The sequence below is a fragment of the Zea mays genome, chromosome 1 (assembly GCF_902167145.1).
Source record: "Zea mays cultivar B73 chromosome 1, Zm-B73-REFERENCE-NAM-5.0, whole genome shotgun sequence".
Taxonomy (NCBI): Eukaryota; Viridiplantae; Streptophyta; class Magnoliopsida; order Poales; family Poaceae; genus Zea; species Zea mays.
The window spans coordinates 235,362,488-235,377,858 of NC_050096.1; the positions used below are offsets into that span (position 1 = coordinate 235,362,488).

Here is a 15,371-nt window from a genome sequence, read left to right on the forward strand (position 1 = left end):
AAAATGTAGAACAACATGCTTGTGGTTGAAGGGATACATAGAAAGAAGGCAAGTACTTCTTTGATACTTACTCCCTGTTGTTAGCATGACTATAATTTGGATACTCTTATCATTGGCTGCCTCATATGGGCTTCTAATCCTTCAAATGAAGGTGGAGACAACTTTCCTCAATGAAGTGTTAGATGATAAAATCTATATGGATTAGCCTAGAGGATTTGTAATACCTAGATAAGATGGAAACATGTTTAAGTTATTAATGTCTTTGCATGCACTGAATCGAGCATCAATGCAGTGGCATGAAAATTTTGATAATAGTCTTACACAAGCAGACTTTGTTGTTAGTGAAGTTGACAAATGTGTGTACTACTATTATGCTGGGTGTGGAGGAGTTACTATGTGCTTATGTATTAATGTTATATCGATTTTGGGATGGATATTGATGTCATAAGTGAGATGGAACCTTTTCTTTCGTAGAGCTTTGATATAAAGATTTGGGTGAGGCTAATGTTATTCTGAACATCGAGTTAATAAAAAATGAGGGTGGGGTTACCCTTCTGCAATCACATTATATTGAGAAGGTTTTGAGCTATTTTTCTATAAGGAAAACAAACCTTCTCCAAATCCTTATGATCCTAGTTTAGTTCTTTGAAAGAATAAGGGACTAGGAAGAGACTAGCTAAGGTATTCTTAGATAATTGGTTCGCTCATGTACTTAGCTGGTGTTACTTGACTTGATATCTCCTTTGTTGTCAGCAAATTGAACTAGTTTACTACTTATGCGGAAATTGATCATTGGCGCACTTGAGAAAGTTATGCACTACTTAAGTGGTACAATAATTTACGAACTTTACTATACTAGATATTCTAAGGTACTTAAGGGATATAGTGATTCTAACTGAATATTTGATGCTGATGAGATAAAGGCAAGGGGTGGATATGTATTTACTCATAGAGTAGCTATTGTTTCATGGAGGTCGTACACACATATCACATTGATGAAGTCAAGCATGTAAATAGAACTTGTTATATTAGCTACATCTACTATTGAGTTCGAATGGCTCAGAAAGCTTTTGTTAGATTTATCAACTGTGGAAAAACTTATTCCAACTACCCTTATAAACCGCTATAACCAAACAATTATCATGAAAGTGGCAAGTTCAAAGGATAATTTGAGGTTCTTAAGACATGTGAGAAGACAATCAAAGTCTATCAGAAAATTGAGAAAAAAAACTCTTGAGTAATATCTATCGATTATGTGAATACATCTAAGAATGTGGCATATTCATTCATGAAAGGTCTATCAAGGAATGAGATAGATAATGCATCAAAGAAGATGGATTTGAGGCCCACATAAGTTGCACATGGTGGCAACCAAATCTTCATGGTCAAAGATCCCATGAATTAGGATTTAGGAAAACAAGTTATAAGTGTAACTAGGTGAGTATACATTATATTACCCACTCTAGTGAAGATGTATTACTCTCTAGTTTGTAAGGAATGATGTTTTTTGTCTTAAAGTGTTCACATGATTAAGAGCGAGATCCTGTCATATAGGATATTCTTGTACGAATACACCTATATGAGCTTACCATTGGTCGTGGTGAGTTATGTAAATGATTTAAGAATCTCATGAAAGAGATAGGAGTATGACTTAAAAATTTCTACATGAGGAAGTAGCCTTTTAGGCATCATGTATTGTTCCTACACTTAAGTGAGACCAGTTCACACAAGACTACAAATTCAAGGCATAGTCCATTGAATAGTTGTGAGTTGGTGTAACTTTTGAGTTTAGATGGATGCTCAACTTAAAAATTTTCATCATAAAAATGGTATATCAAATAGTGTTTGAGGATATTTCAAGAGTTGATTAGGTTGTTGTCTTTGAGACCCAGTGGAGGATTGTTGGAGTGCATGGGCTAAAGTCATATTTATCTTCCAATAAAATTTAGAATTAATCTCAAAGACCCACTCCTACGTGGTGAGATGATGGAAAATTAGTTCCACATGAATAGTAAAGGTGGTTATCTTGAGCAAGCTCACATATAAATTAGGGGAACATCCTTATCTAAACAAGATGAAAAAAAATTCTATGTTCCTTAGTACTAGGCGACCTCAGGCTCCCTCCATCCCTGACACAGGTGCGACGACGGTTCGTGGGGGGAGAGAAAGCTACGAGCAACTTGGGTTTACCTAAGCAAAAAGTTGTGCAGCATTTTAGCACACTTGTCCTCCTACGAGGGCAAAGGAATAGCACGTAATCGCGGATAGTAGAACGCCTACTTCTCTCTACTAATGAACAACATAAGTTTCCGAGAAGATATAGTCGTTCCTCAGAGTCGCCAATTCCAATTGAGCAACTCCAACAACCTAGGTAAAATGTTTAGATTCGGTAAAAACAAAGAGAAAAATCTAGTTTAAAACGCATCCAACAGATTCACTATTTATCTTTCTTCTGTATCTTGCTTGGTATTTTCTCCCCCTTAGGCCATGTTTGGTTCTACCCCAATCCATATGAATTGAGGGGGATTGAGAGGGTTTCAATCTCTAGTAAGTCAAAATCCCCTCCAATCCGTATCAATCCCCTTCAATCCATATGGATTGAAAATAACCGAACAAGCCCTTACTGATTATATTTGAGGAGGACATACAAACTCAAAAGTTGCATCACCCTCCATCCCTCCTGCATGCACGTTTCGTACGGCCCAACAACTATGGAACAGCGGTTGCATGTGAGGCAAGGAAACAAAATACCTATTGGTTACTTTACTTTTTATTTAGCTATCTATTTCAAATAGTTACTCTACCTTTTATTTCGCTATCTATTTCAGATGGTCTTCTATAACATTATATATTTAGCTATAATTATACATAAGCTCTTGAAGATGCTCTTAATCCCGGTCCGTTTTTAAGCATTTTGGTTGCAAACTTGCGCGCAGCCCCCCTGTCCTCGCTGGCGCCAGTGTTTGTCTGCCTCTTGCGCGGTCACTACAAAGCGGTCTCTGCCACGTTTTCTAATAGGCCCGACCGTGACCTGTTTTTTTTTTAAAAAATTCCTCCTCGCCTTAGCTTTCGCGATCGAGCTGGTCTACCTCTACGTGCCAAGGCCCTGAGTTGCAGTCATGATCCCCACAAGCAACACCGCGTTCGCGTGCGCCTGTAGAAAACTGTGGCCAGCGGCCTCTTCTAAACTCGATCGAGCAGGTGACGCACATAGCTAGCTAGCCTAGCTGAAGTTCTTTATCCGGTCAATTCAAGCCGCCAGATACGATCACAAGAACACAGTTAAGAAGCTTCCAAGCCTCTGATTGCTTCCGGCGCGGTGACATGTCATGTCTCCAGTCTCCTGGGCGCCGGCCGTCGTCGTCGTTGCGGCTCTAGCTGGCTAGCGTGGCGAGGACCATGCCTGCTGTGCTTAACGAGAACGAGGATGGCGCCGCCGCTGCCGATCTCGAGAGGCAGCAGTGCTGGTGCTCCTGCTCCTGCTCCTGCCTGCCGTTATGCCTCTGGCCGGGCGCGTCCGGGTCCCGGGGTCCCAGGAAACCCGGCGGCACGGGAGCGAAGAGGAGGCGGTGGCGTCGCAGGCTCAAGCTGTCATGGCTGGTGTGGCCGTGGTCTCCGAAGAGCGGCAAGGGGGATGCGGGCGGCGGCGGCGATGACAGCAGCAAGGAGGGGATGAAGAAGCGGAGGAGGAAGGACGGGCGGCGCAGGCTCAAGCTGTCATGGCTGGCGTGGCCGTGGTCACGGAGAAGCGACAAGGGGGACGCGGGCGGCGACGGGGACGACAGCAGCAAGGAGGGGAAGAAGCGGAGGAGGAAGGGAGGGCGACGCCGGCTGCTGCTGCTGCTGACGACGACGACGTCGCTGCAGCTCAAGAAGGCGCTCGCGTCGGTCGTCTCCGGGGAGAGCGCCCTACTGCCTGCGCCGGCCAAGGTACGTCCGATCCGATCGGTGGTGGAGTGGAGGTCGATTGATCGTGTCATGGGCGCGGTCGGTTCTCTGTCCTCACCGCGACTACTCACCGCTGCTTGCTCGATGGGTATCGTTGACTTTGTCGTGCTTATTAACTATATCTATATTTGCTCTAAATATTTCGGGTAACTACAAGAACACATATAACTTAGTTTTTATAAATAAATAATAATTATATTTAAATAAATATCTTAATAATTATTTATCTATACTACTCTGTTAAAAATCTAATGTGAGTATCTGATGCTACCATAACTTTGTGGACCCTAGCGCCCACGCAGCAAGCTACTGCGTCTGTTTAGCCCCCGATTCTATCCACGCAGCTACCACACCGTGCAAAAAATGTAGAGCGAGCACTCGAATCCACACTACAGCTCTAGAAATTTGTGGCTAACCATCAGATCACACGTATCTTAGCGTTTAGAAATAAAAAATAATTATATTTAAATAAATATCTTAATACTTATTTATATGATATATAAAAATCGTATCAAAACACTGGTTACTGTTTTAAATATTAGTGCTTAGTTTTGACGTGGACGGTGTAATTAGAGGCTAGTTGTAGGTGGGTGGTTTAACGGGATCGACCGGCGTCGTCGTGGGCTCGTGGCCATGGGCGCCGCGCGAGGCTGCGTCATATCATTGACCCACCAACGCCGTCGCCGGCCTCTCTCTCTCAAAGTGGCGCATCACTGTTGTGACTTGTGAGGTTTTATTTTAGGCGTGCGTGCGACTACGGCTATGGGTTTACGGTTTACTAAAACCTCTTGGACTGGACTGCTAGCCCTGTTTTCCTGACTGAAATCAAGCAGGATCGGTACTAGTGCTCACGGGTCATAATCAATAGCGAGTGGCGTTTGAATTTGAACCAGGCCTTCTCAACAAAAAAAATCATTCAAACGTGAAATAATCATGTTAGGTTCATACCAGATGTTAGTCCGAACTCTTATTTGATGATGATTGAAGCTTCAGCAAGAATTAACCCATCACCACGAACTCTTAAGAACTCTCAACTGATCCTAACGATCAAGTTTGAGCCCTCAGATCCTGTAGAATAAGAGATATAGTCTCCGCAGTAGGGCACTCTATAAACTTAGAGCCTTTTGCTAGATTTTACAACAGAGCAAGAAACACAACAACACAATACTAAAAACCCAGATCACAAGAGCACACTCTCTCTAGAATGACTATCTCTAAACAAAAGGGGTGCTCGGATCTCTTGAAATGGTTTGAAGGTGTTTGCACAAGTGTTTGGCAATGATGCATAGATCTAGTGGAGATTAGTGTCTCGAATGCGCTCAGGGGCGGAGGGCCCAATATGGCCCAACCTAGGCAATATCTTGGACCGGCCCAAATAGAGATTAGTTCTTCCATCTCACTGTCTCAGCCCGTCAGCCGCCATCGCGAGTCAATTGTCCGCGACCGTAAGCGCTAAGCCGTCCGCCGCCCGTCGCCGCGTCCCGCAGGCCGCACTCCCGCTCGGCCGCGCCTGGCCTGCCGGCGCGCAGCGGCAGCGTGCTGCAGGCTCTGCAGCAGCTTGGGCGCTCAGTTGCGGGCTGCTCCGCTGCTGCCTGCTCGCTTGCTGGCTGCTCCAGCCTGGCCGCCTCCCTGCTCGCCTGCTGCCTGCTCGCTTGCTGGCTGCTTCCGCCTGGCCGCCTCCCTGCTCGCCTACTGCCTGCTGGCTGCTCCTGTGCTTGGCTGCTTGGTGCTCGCTCGTGCTGCAGCCTCCAGCTCAAGTGCTCGCCCGTGAGTATTTAAATTATTGAATATAGTCTAGTTCAGTAGTTCATTGCGTGCAGTCCAATTCTAAATAAGAAAACTTGACAAATGCAATTGCCTAGATCTTCTAAACTAGATTCAACTAAAGGTATATTCTTATTTCACTTGTTCAACAATTTTTACTTCAATTTGCCATTGGTAACTTATTTTTTCTTTTCTCTAGATTTTATTCGCTATATGACATTTGGTTGTAAATGGATGGTAATCAAGATGACTATTAAATAAGGTATTTTAACATCTATTACTTATTTTGTAGATACAGGTTATTTTAAACTGTGTCATAAATTTGTATTTTTCGTTGCGTTAGCAACACCTAATTTTTTTTGGCGTCCTCCGCCACTGAATGCGCTGTTTGGGGTATTTATAGCCCCAAACCCCTCAAATAATTATTGAGAAGCACTAGTAGAAAAAGATTCAAAGCTTGCGGGGCGATATAATTTTACAGATGGATTCCGTTATCAACCGCCTGTGTTATTTTTAGTGGCGGTTCCTTAAGAAAACCGTCACTAGAAATAGTATTTCTACATGCGGTTACTTAAGAAAACCGCTTGTAAAAATCCATAATTTTTACTGGCGGTTTTTTAAGGAACCGTATGTAGAAATACGTTTTCTAGTGACGGTTTTATTAAGAAACCGCCACTAGAAATCATTTTTATCCTTACTTTTTCGAGTTTTTCAAACAACCTCGTATGATGAAACAATCAAAAAAGGTTGTAGATCTCTAAAAGTTATGAAACTATGTAGTTGACAACTTTTTTATTTGAACTCATTTCGGTTCTCAAAAATTGAATCTAAGTATGTCAAATTTAAAATTCAAATTTTGTAAACTATCTCGGATGAAAAAAGTGTCAAAATGAAAGTTGTAGAACTTCAAAAGTTATTCAACTTTGTAGTTGACAACTTTTTTATTTGAATTCATTTACGGCCTCAAGTAATTAATTTACACTTAGTTGGTTGTAATATGTGAACAAAAAAACTACAAACTAGAGACAAAGCATGCAATAGACGGAGTGATAGTGGAGGGTATGCGTGAGGGTGAGGTTGGCGGTTCGATTCCTAACAATTGCGACTGGCGGCAGTGGAAAGAAATCGATTTCCACTGGCGGTTTTCTTAACTCAACGGCAAGTAGAAATCAATTTTCACTTTCGGTCCTCATTTACCCGCCTATAAAAATGATGATTTTTACTAGCCCCTAGCACCGACGGTTCTAAGAACGTGAGTAAAAATAGGTTCACAACCGTCACTATAGAGTTTGTTTGTACTAGTGAAGATTGCTGAAAATCAGCTTTCCTTGGGTGCACCAGCCCGGTTCAATGCACCATCGGACCTCCAATGGTCACCTTAATATCAATGGGATCTGCTCTAACCTTGCCTTGTTCGGTGGCACCAAACCGGTCTGGTGCACCACTAGACTTCACCACATGCCTGCCATGCCACCTAGCCGTTGTAGCTAAATGTTGAAAGCTAAAGTTTTTGTTTGACCTGACTAGTCCGGTACACACCGAACTGGTCCGACGTGCCGAAGTGCTTCTGGTCTCCTCTTTAGACCTCTCTAGAAAAGTGGTTCGGTGTGCTACTATACTGGTCCGGTGTGCCAGGCCGCTAGAGTATTGAAAACATGCTCTCTGCGTAAGTGGTCCGGTGCACCACTGGACTAGTCTGGCGCACGAGGCAATCGATGACCTACTGCAGGCTTCTCTGTAAACATGGTCCGGTGTGCCACTAGACAGATGGCTTCCCTTGAGAGTATTTCTATGACTTAGACAAACTTATTTAGAGTCTGTCCATCCAGTCTAAGTCATAGTTTTAGTCCTTTTTCAAATCTCTAATGTAGAATCATGTTCTAGCTTAAACTTAGTATAAAAACACAACTTTTCCAAAATATAACTTTCCAAATTCTCTAAGGTGCTAGAAAACATTTCTATGTACATTTATAACTTATTCCAACCTTTGAATTGTTTTTTATATTTTTATATCCATAGAAGAAGTGCATCACTCTAATTTTTTCTAGCTTTGCTACTGATGTTAGCTGATAACCTCTTCAATTATCTAACTATAATTTATGAGGAAATTTTTTTATATGTTACTGTAATTTTGTACAGTATCTTGTTTGCCATCGTAAATGTCCTAATCTCTTCTATATTACTTGGATGTAGTTTCGTACCTTTGTCAGTTTGTCCTAATCTCTTCTTTACTCTCATTATATTAATTGTCAATTAGTATAAGGTAATAAAATCAGTCGTTGGTCTCCTTATATATCTAGCTAACGTGTGATTGTTGTATACTGTCTATATCTATTAGGGTTTGAGAGTATTTTGTGCAGACAAGCGGATGTCTGTATGAAATGGAGGGGTTCGACATTCGCTGACACCATCATAGGCACCAAGTCAACCACATATATAACTAGCGCTTTACATGTCATCCCACGATCCCAAATAACTCAGTACATCCATCAGTATTCTCTAACGGTCCATGCCATCGCTCAAACGCTCATTGCCATGGCGCACTCCGCAGGTGAGCAGTTTCGGCGACGCCAAGAAGCAAAGCAACCGCAGGCCACGACGGCCAACGGCAGAGGACGCGGCACGCGGAAGCCGACAACCGCAACCCTCGGCAACTGCTGCGACCGCGAGCACCGGATCGACCACGGCGGTGCCTGCTGGTTCTCGGCCGGAGACGACGAGCCAGCCGAGCCCTAAACCAACCGAAGGGTCCGCTGCCTCCGGCCGCACCTGGCGGGCGCCGTCGAGGCGCCAGCGCCACTCGCTTCATCAGCCCGACTGCTCCTGCTCCAGCAGCGGCCTGTGGACGGCGGCGACGACGCTGGGCGTGATCGTGCTCCTCGGCCGCGTCATCGCCGTGGTCTTCCTATGCTCGTGCCTGTACGGCGCGCGCTTCGTCCGGGCCTGGGCTGCCGGCGACGCCGGTGCCAGCGCCAAGGCCCAGCTGAGCGGCGAAGGCGGCGTCGTTGGCGTTGGTAGCAGTAGCCGGTGCTTCAGTGATCCGGTGGCGGTGGCCGGCGACGAGGTCGCGGCGGAGATGTGCACCACGGAGGAGCGCAAGAAGAAGGTGGTCATGGCAGGGTTGCTCGACAGGGCCGGCAAGGCACCCTCGTCGCGCTTTCGTAGGTGATTACAAGCGGACGCTGTAAATGATGCCGTTTAGTTAGGGCTTCAACTGGTGATAGGCTGGTTATCTTTTACTTTCATTTTTTCGCCATGGTGGAGAATTGGCAATTTGACATGAAGAGCTGCTTACACGCTCAATCGCTGGTATATATGAGATTGTTAGGACGACATTTTGTGATTTGCGTGGGCACGTACTAATTGGTTTTGAGGTGGAAATTTTCATACCAATGCAAAATGTTTTGCTCGGCCTATCAAATGATCCGTAGTTTAGAATACACATGTTTCTTAAGTCGCTCCCAGTATCTGTAGTGCTCTAGCTTCAACCCCGAGTGCTCAGATGTTACTGCTAATGCTGAACGTGGAGCTCACCAGTCCCACCGTCTATTTCAAACTAAGGGCTACTTTGAGAACAAGGGTTGATTTGGTGATAAGAAGATCACGGAAGGATTGAAGGGGATTGAGGGGTAAATAAACTGAGGGGGTGTTTGAATGCACTATAACTAATAGTTAGTTGGCTAAAAATTGTTAGTTAAATTAGCTAGCTAACAAATAACTACCTAACTATTAACTAATTTACCAAAAATAGCTAATAGCTGAACTATTAGCTAGGGTGTTTGGATGTTTCAACTAATATTAGCCACTAACTATTAGTTTTAGTGCATTCAAACACCCCCTAATTTCTCCCTCAACCCCCTCCAATCCTCCCGGGTCACCAAATCAGCCCTAAGGGGATTGAGGTAGAAATGAACTAATTTTCTCTCTAATCCTTTTCAATCCCGAAGCGGATTTGAGTTTCCAAACTAGCCCTAACAGTGTTTTGCATCTCCATTTATTCATATTGGTAAGCTCAGTCTAAGTCAATAAATGGCAATGTACTGTACCAGCAAATACTTTACGGAGTATCGAGTGTCTCACAAACATTTTCAACAGAAATCACATTGGGAGGGAGATAGTAACCCCAACATTAATCAGTGTTGTCCATTAACTGGCATTATTATTATTATCCATGTTGCTTGGCTGCGTCTCGCATATGCAGACTCCGAGTTCTTCGAATTTCTTAAGCATTAGCAGAGACGCTGAGTCTTGAGACCTCTTCTTGTCAGTCCGGGGCTCACCTTGAAGTGTAATGACCGTCACATCAGGTATGTGCAAGGTGATAGTTGAAACGAAGCTATTGAAGTTTGTAGTTGTAACCCCATCCAGAACAATAGGAGTCCTGTTGCAACAAAAACAAACCTAAAAATTAAACCAAATGTTGCTCAAATTATCTGTAAGAAAATATTCATCCAGAAAAAAATGCAGCTCAGCTATATAATTACGTATATGATTGTTTAGGCTTCATGAATAAATAAACTAGTATTATATATGGGTGCGTTTGGTTTGAGGGACAACAGTGGATGGGATGTAACCATCCATGAATTTAGGGATAGATATCCATGTTGTCAGTTTGGTTGGATGTATGTGGCTGCCCATGTTTCTGTTTGGTTAGATGGATGAGATGGTAATACTCCCTCTATTTTTTATTTACTGCGTTTTAGTTGAAAAATAAACTATCCGATAACAAATATTCGAAAACAGAACAAGTACTTAACTAATTATATTTATAATGTTTAAAAATAATAACTAATTATACATTAACACTCATTTTATCATGATAGTCATGAATTACAAATAAAATATGTTAATTAGTATCCTAACTAGCATACAAAACATGCAGTAATTAACATATTAGCACTTATCAAACTTAACCTTGACATCATAGTTACTAAGCAATAATATAACACACTAATAATCTTTGATTTTTTACTAATGACAAAGATTAGCAAACATGGATGAGCTCGTCTGGCAATTTTTTGGTGCCAGGGATATCCAACATCTGAGAGAATATTCTCATGTCAGAGACATTTATATCCAGCTTGCTCACAAACCAAATATCACATCCATAAACTGCCATCCTACATCCAGGGATATCCAGCAAACCAAAAGAACCTTATATGAACACTAAAAAAATAGACCAAAGTTTTATTTTGATAATACTCCCTCCGTCCCAAAATAGTATTTCTTTTGGTTCTTGATTTTTATGTCCATATTAAAACAGTTGATAATAGGGTACCCTTGATAATAAATCTCTCTCTCTCTCTATATATATATCTATATATATATACACACACATTAAAATTCTAAAATGAAATTTAACTTGGGACAGAGGGAGTAGTTGTTATGGTGGGCGTCCAGTACAGGTGCCGCAACAAGGCTGGTAGTCCTAATTAGGGGGCTAAACCGGCTTAGGCTAATTGGGTTGTTAGCAAGGCCCTTTTAGCAGTAGAATAAAGAGGCTAAAGGCCTTTTAGGTTAATCTGTAATAGGAGGTTATTTATACCTTAATTGCAATAAAATGAGAACAGGCTGTGATCAACATATTGTTGATCAGCCGCCGTCCTGCCCTAATTTCTTCTCCCCTGCTGTCTTCTCCCAGACCGTGAGAACCACGTCCTCCTCTCATCGCCAACCGCTCAAGGAGCGGCCATCTACCACACACAGCTACAACCTAAGGAGAAGAGGGCATACCAATCTGGTATCGGAGATGCCGGGCAACGACGACAACACTGCCAGCGAAGTCGCATCTGCTGCGGCGCCAAACACCACTAGCGCAGCCCTGGAGCATAAGATGGACACCATGATGAAGGCCCTTGTAGATCTCGCCACCAAGGTGTCCAATCTGGCGCTGCATGTGACAAAAATCGATGGGCGCACAACTCCCATAGTGTCCGCCGCCGGCAACCATCTAGGGTTTCCTTACGGTCTCCCAGGTTATGGCGGCATTCCAGAGACAGGCACCATCGACCTCCACCAGGCCACCACCAGCTACAACTGAAAGGGAAATAGGCTTTAAACCTTTTCCTAAATGATTTTGGTGATTGAATGTCCAACACAAACAATTGGACTAATTAGTTTGCTCTAGATTATATGTTCTACAGGTGCCAAAGATTCAACATAAAACCAATAAAAAGAACAAGACAAGAGTCAAAATAAAGGAGCAAAGGGGCAACCGAAGGCACCCCTGGTCTGGCGCACCGGACTGTCCGGTGTGCCACCGGACAGTGAACAGTACCTGTCCGGTGCACCAGGGAACGCTGACTCCAACTCTTCATTCTCGGGAATTCTCGGAAGCCGGCGCGCTATAATTCACCAGACTGTCCGGTGTACACCGGACAGTGTCCGGTGCTCCAACGGAACGCGGCCTCAGGAACTCGGCAGCCTCGGGATTTCACGAAGACTGCTCCGCTAAAATTCACCGGACTGTCCGGTGTGCACCGGACTGTCCGGTGTGCTAGCGGAGCAACGGTCATCTTCGCGCCAACGGTCGACTCTGACGGTATACAGTGCAGAACAGTACACGCGGCAGAAGTCAGAGCAGAGGATCAGAGAGGCACCGGACTGTCCGGTGTGCACCGGACTGTCCGGTGCCACATGAGGACAAAAGCCTCCAACGGTCGACCAGCTCCAACCCCAACGGATAGGATGACGTGGCTGGGGCACCGGACATGTCCGGTGTGCACCGGACTGTCCGGTGCGCCCATCGCCAGCAGACTTCATCAACGGCTAGTTTTTGGATGTTGGCTATAAATACCACCCCAACCGGCCACTTCAAGGGGTGGGAGTCCAAGCAACATTCCAAGTCATCTAGTTGACATACTCAAGCTCTCCCAACCACCTATATTCATTGATCCATCCTATACACAAGATTTAGTCCACTACAACCAACACAAGTGCCACAAAAGAGAGAGCAAGCAATTGAGAGCTACTCAATTGAGTTTAGCCCTAGCGCCTTGTGAGATTCATTGAGAGATAGTGTGTGCTACATCTTTGTGTTCATTTGCGCGTGGAGTTTTTTGACTCCCATTCGAACTTCCTCCAAAGTGTTGGAGGCTTGTAAAAGCTAGCAAGAGACACCAAAGATTGTGGTGGTCCTTGTGGGATCGAGAGTGATCCTTGAGAAGAAGAAGAGCTCGCCGATCCTTGTGTGATCGGGAGAGAGGGAAAGGGTTGAAAAAGACCCGTCCTTAAGTGGACTCCTCAACGGGGACTAGGCCTTCGAGGGCCGAACCTCGGTAAAACAAATCACCCGTGTTCATTGTGCTTTTGCTTGTGATTTGTTTGCTTTCCCTTACTCTAAGTTCTCTTGCACTATTCTTTGCTCATATCATTTGGTGTTGCTTCAAGTTAAAATCTCATTTAAGAGAAGCAACACCCCGCAAGAAAAGAACTTGAGCTAGTGCTCTTTTTCATCTAAGCTTTCTTGCTTTGTTATCATAGAATTATTAGTTGTATTGATTTATCACTTCCGCATTACTTGAAAGCTACACTCTTTACTAGCAAGAACTTAGTTTTTTTTCCGATAATTGTTCATCTTGTTCTAACCACTAATCAAAGGATCTAGTTGGGGGATAAAGTTTTAATTTTCAGGTTTCGCCTATCCACCCCCCCTCTAGGCGACTTTCAATTGGTATCAGAGCTAGGCACTTCATCTTGAGTCTAACAACTCGAAGTGATGGCTCGTAGAAGATCCCAAAAGAACAAGAAGACTCCTCCAACGAACGCAACTCAAAAGGAGGTAACTCTTGAGATATTATGTGATGATTGTTCTAATTATGATTCATGGTCTACTAGTGTGATAAATGCCTTTAGAACCATACATCCTCAATTAGAACAAATTATTGACAAGAGTATTTTTCCCTCTAGTTTTAATGGAGAAATTAATTCCGAAGAGGATCAAAGATGTTATCGCTTAAACTACCTAGCTCTTGACATCTTAAACAATTCTCTTAGCAAAGAAGATTATCGTGCCTTCATATCAAACTATGACGAATCCATTCCCGATGCGCATGATATTTGGACTAGAATTAAAATCAAGTTTGATGAGTCCAAACATAATAATTCATTTGATGCCTCTACTTCCTTTAGTTGTTGTGATACTAACCCTTGCAAGGAAGAAGGAGAAAATGAACGATGGAGACCAAACGATGAATCCACCTCTCCAAAAGGTTTGTCTTCCCATTTCGATTCCCACATGTGTTGTGTGGCTAATGAAAATGATAGCGGAAGCACCAATGAGGATAAGGAGGAAGAAAGAAGCTTTGTGCATCTCTACGCTCGCCTAAGCCAAGAAGATAAGGCGGTCATGCTCAAACTTCTAGAAAGAGCGAAAGAGCAAAGCGAAGCTCGTCAAAGGCTAGAAGATATTCTCTCCATAAAGATGCAACACTTTGACGAGTTGACTAAAGAACATGAGGAGCTAAAGTGCTCTCATGATGATTTGGTCCAAAGGTATGAAACTATTTCAATTGAGCAAGATAACACTTCACATTGTATCGCTCAATTAGTAAATAGGAATACCTTGCTCAAGGACCAAGTAGAAAAGCTAAAAGTTGAAAATCTAGCTTTTCAAGATAAATATGATATGCTTCTATGTTCTCATGAAAATCTTATGGATAATCATATCATATTAAACATTGCTCATGAGATTGTAATAGAGAACTTAAAATCCCAACAATCTCATTCGTGCACATGTATTCAAATTGATACTATATTACCATGTGCTAATGCTTGTTGTTTGTCAACAAGCAAATCTTCCTTTGAGCTAAAATTTGCAGGAACAAATGATGATACATATCAAAAGCTCAAAGAAGAAAATGAGAGGCTAAAGATGAGCTTGACACAACTTAAAGGGAAATGCATCGCTCAACCTTCTCAAGATAACCGTGATCACATGGTGAAGAAGCTTGAGACGGGGACAACCGTGGCATGCACTACATCCCTTGAAGAAAATGTCAAGGATTTGAGGATTGCCAAGAGGAAGAAACAAAAGATGAAATTCAACACCTCCTCCAAAAGCCTCAACCACGCCTTCACAAAAGGTAACATCCAAGGTAATGATCAAGCCACACTTCACATTAAGAGGTGTAGTGAATGCTTTGAAGAGGGGCACTTGATTAGGTCATGTCCCTATATTGATGGCTTGATTATTAACAAGGATGATAGACTTTGTTTTACATGCTCCAAGAAGGGACACTTTCTTAGATCTTGTCCCCATTTAAAACAAAAAGGCATAGGGTTAGAAAAGAAAATTTTTACTAACCATGTAGCAGGCAACAAACAAGGAAAGAAGAAATCTTCAAAATTTGGAAAACGCCTGTGCTACACATGCCGAAAGAAGGGACATCAATGCAAAGATTGTCCCATTGGTAAAAATCCCACTTCTAACTTGTCATTTGATTCATATATAACTAGGCAACCCAAGATTGCAACTTGTGCTCGAAAGGTAACGAGTTTACCAAGCGCTAGCACAAAGGACACTTGGGTTCCTAGATCTTTGTTTACTAACCCTAACGGACCCATCAAACGATGGGTACCAAAATAAGCTTGACAAGATTTGTAGGAGAAGGAGATGATATGAACCCTTGGGGTGCTTGAGGGAGTTAATTCAATTCTTA

The 15,371-nt window shown here is 43.1% G+C and overlaps 2 protein-coding genes across 4 annotated transcripts in view; one reads left to right on the forward strand and one right to left on the reverse strand.

Annotated features, from left to right (window-relative positions):
• The first annotated feature begins 3,107 nt into the window (after positions 1 to 3,107).
• Positions 3,108 to 9,128, forward strand: LOC103643439 (uncharacterized). The gene is made up of 2 exons (XM_008666621.3): positions 3,108 to 3,930; positions 8,264 to 9,128. The coding sequence occupies exons 1-2, from the start codon at positions 3,400 to 3,402 to the stop codon at positions 8,879 to 8,881; spliced, it is 1,149 nt and encodes a 382-aa protein (XP_008664843.1). The 5' UTR covers positions 3,108 to 3,399; the 3' UTR covers positions 8,882 to 9,128.
• A 562-nt stretch (positions 9,129 to 9,690) lies between these two features.
• The window catches only part of LOC103643440 (endoribonuclease Dicer homolog 3b), a 44,023-nt gene continuing 38,342 nt past the window's right edge, over positions 9,691 to 15,371 (reverse strand). For all 3 annotated transcript variants that reach the window (XR_002266402.2, XM_008666622.2, XM_008666623.4), the window contains one exon: positions 9,691 to 10,093. Coding sequence is in view for 2 of the 3 variants with exons in the window: in XM_008666622.2 (XP_008664844.1) it covers positions 9,859 to 10,093 (235 nt within the window). In the remaining variant the exon portion in view is untranslated. The remainder of the gene's footprint in view (positions 10,094 to 15,371) is intronic.

Bases quoted from the DNA above. Each gene is read 5' to 3' on its own strand.
- LOC103643439 (XM_008666621.3), top strand. From the start codon at position 3,400: ATGCCTGCTGTGCTTAACGAGAACGAGGATGGCGCCGCCGCTGCCGAT. The intron at 3,931-8,263 runs GTACGTCCGATC...CGCACTCCGCAG, and splicing joins TACTGCCTGCGCCGGCCAAG to GTGAGCAGTTTCGGCGACGC.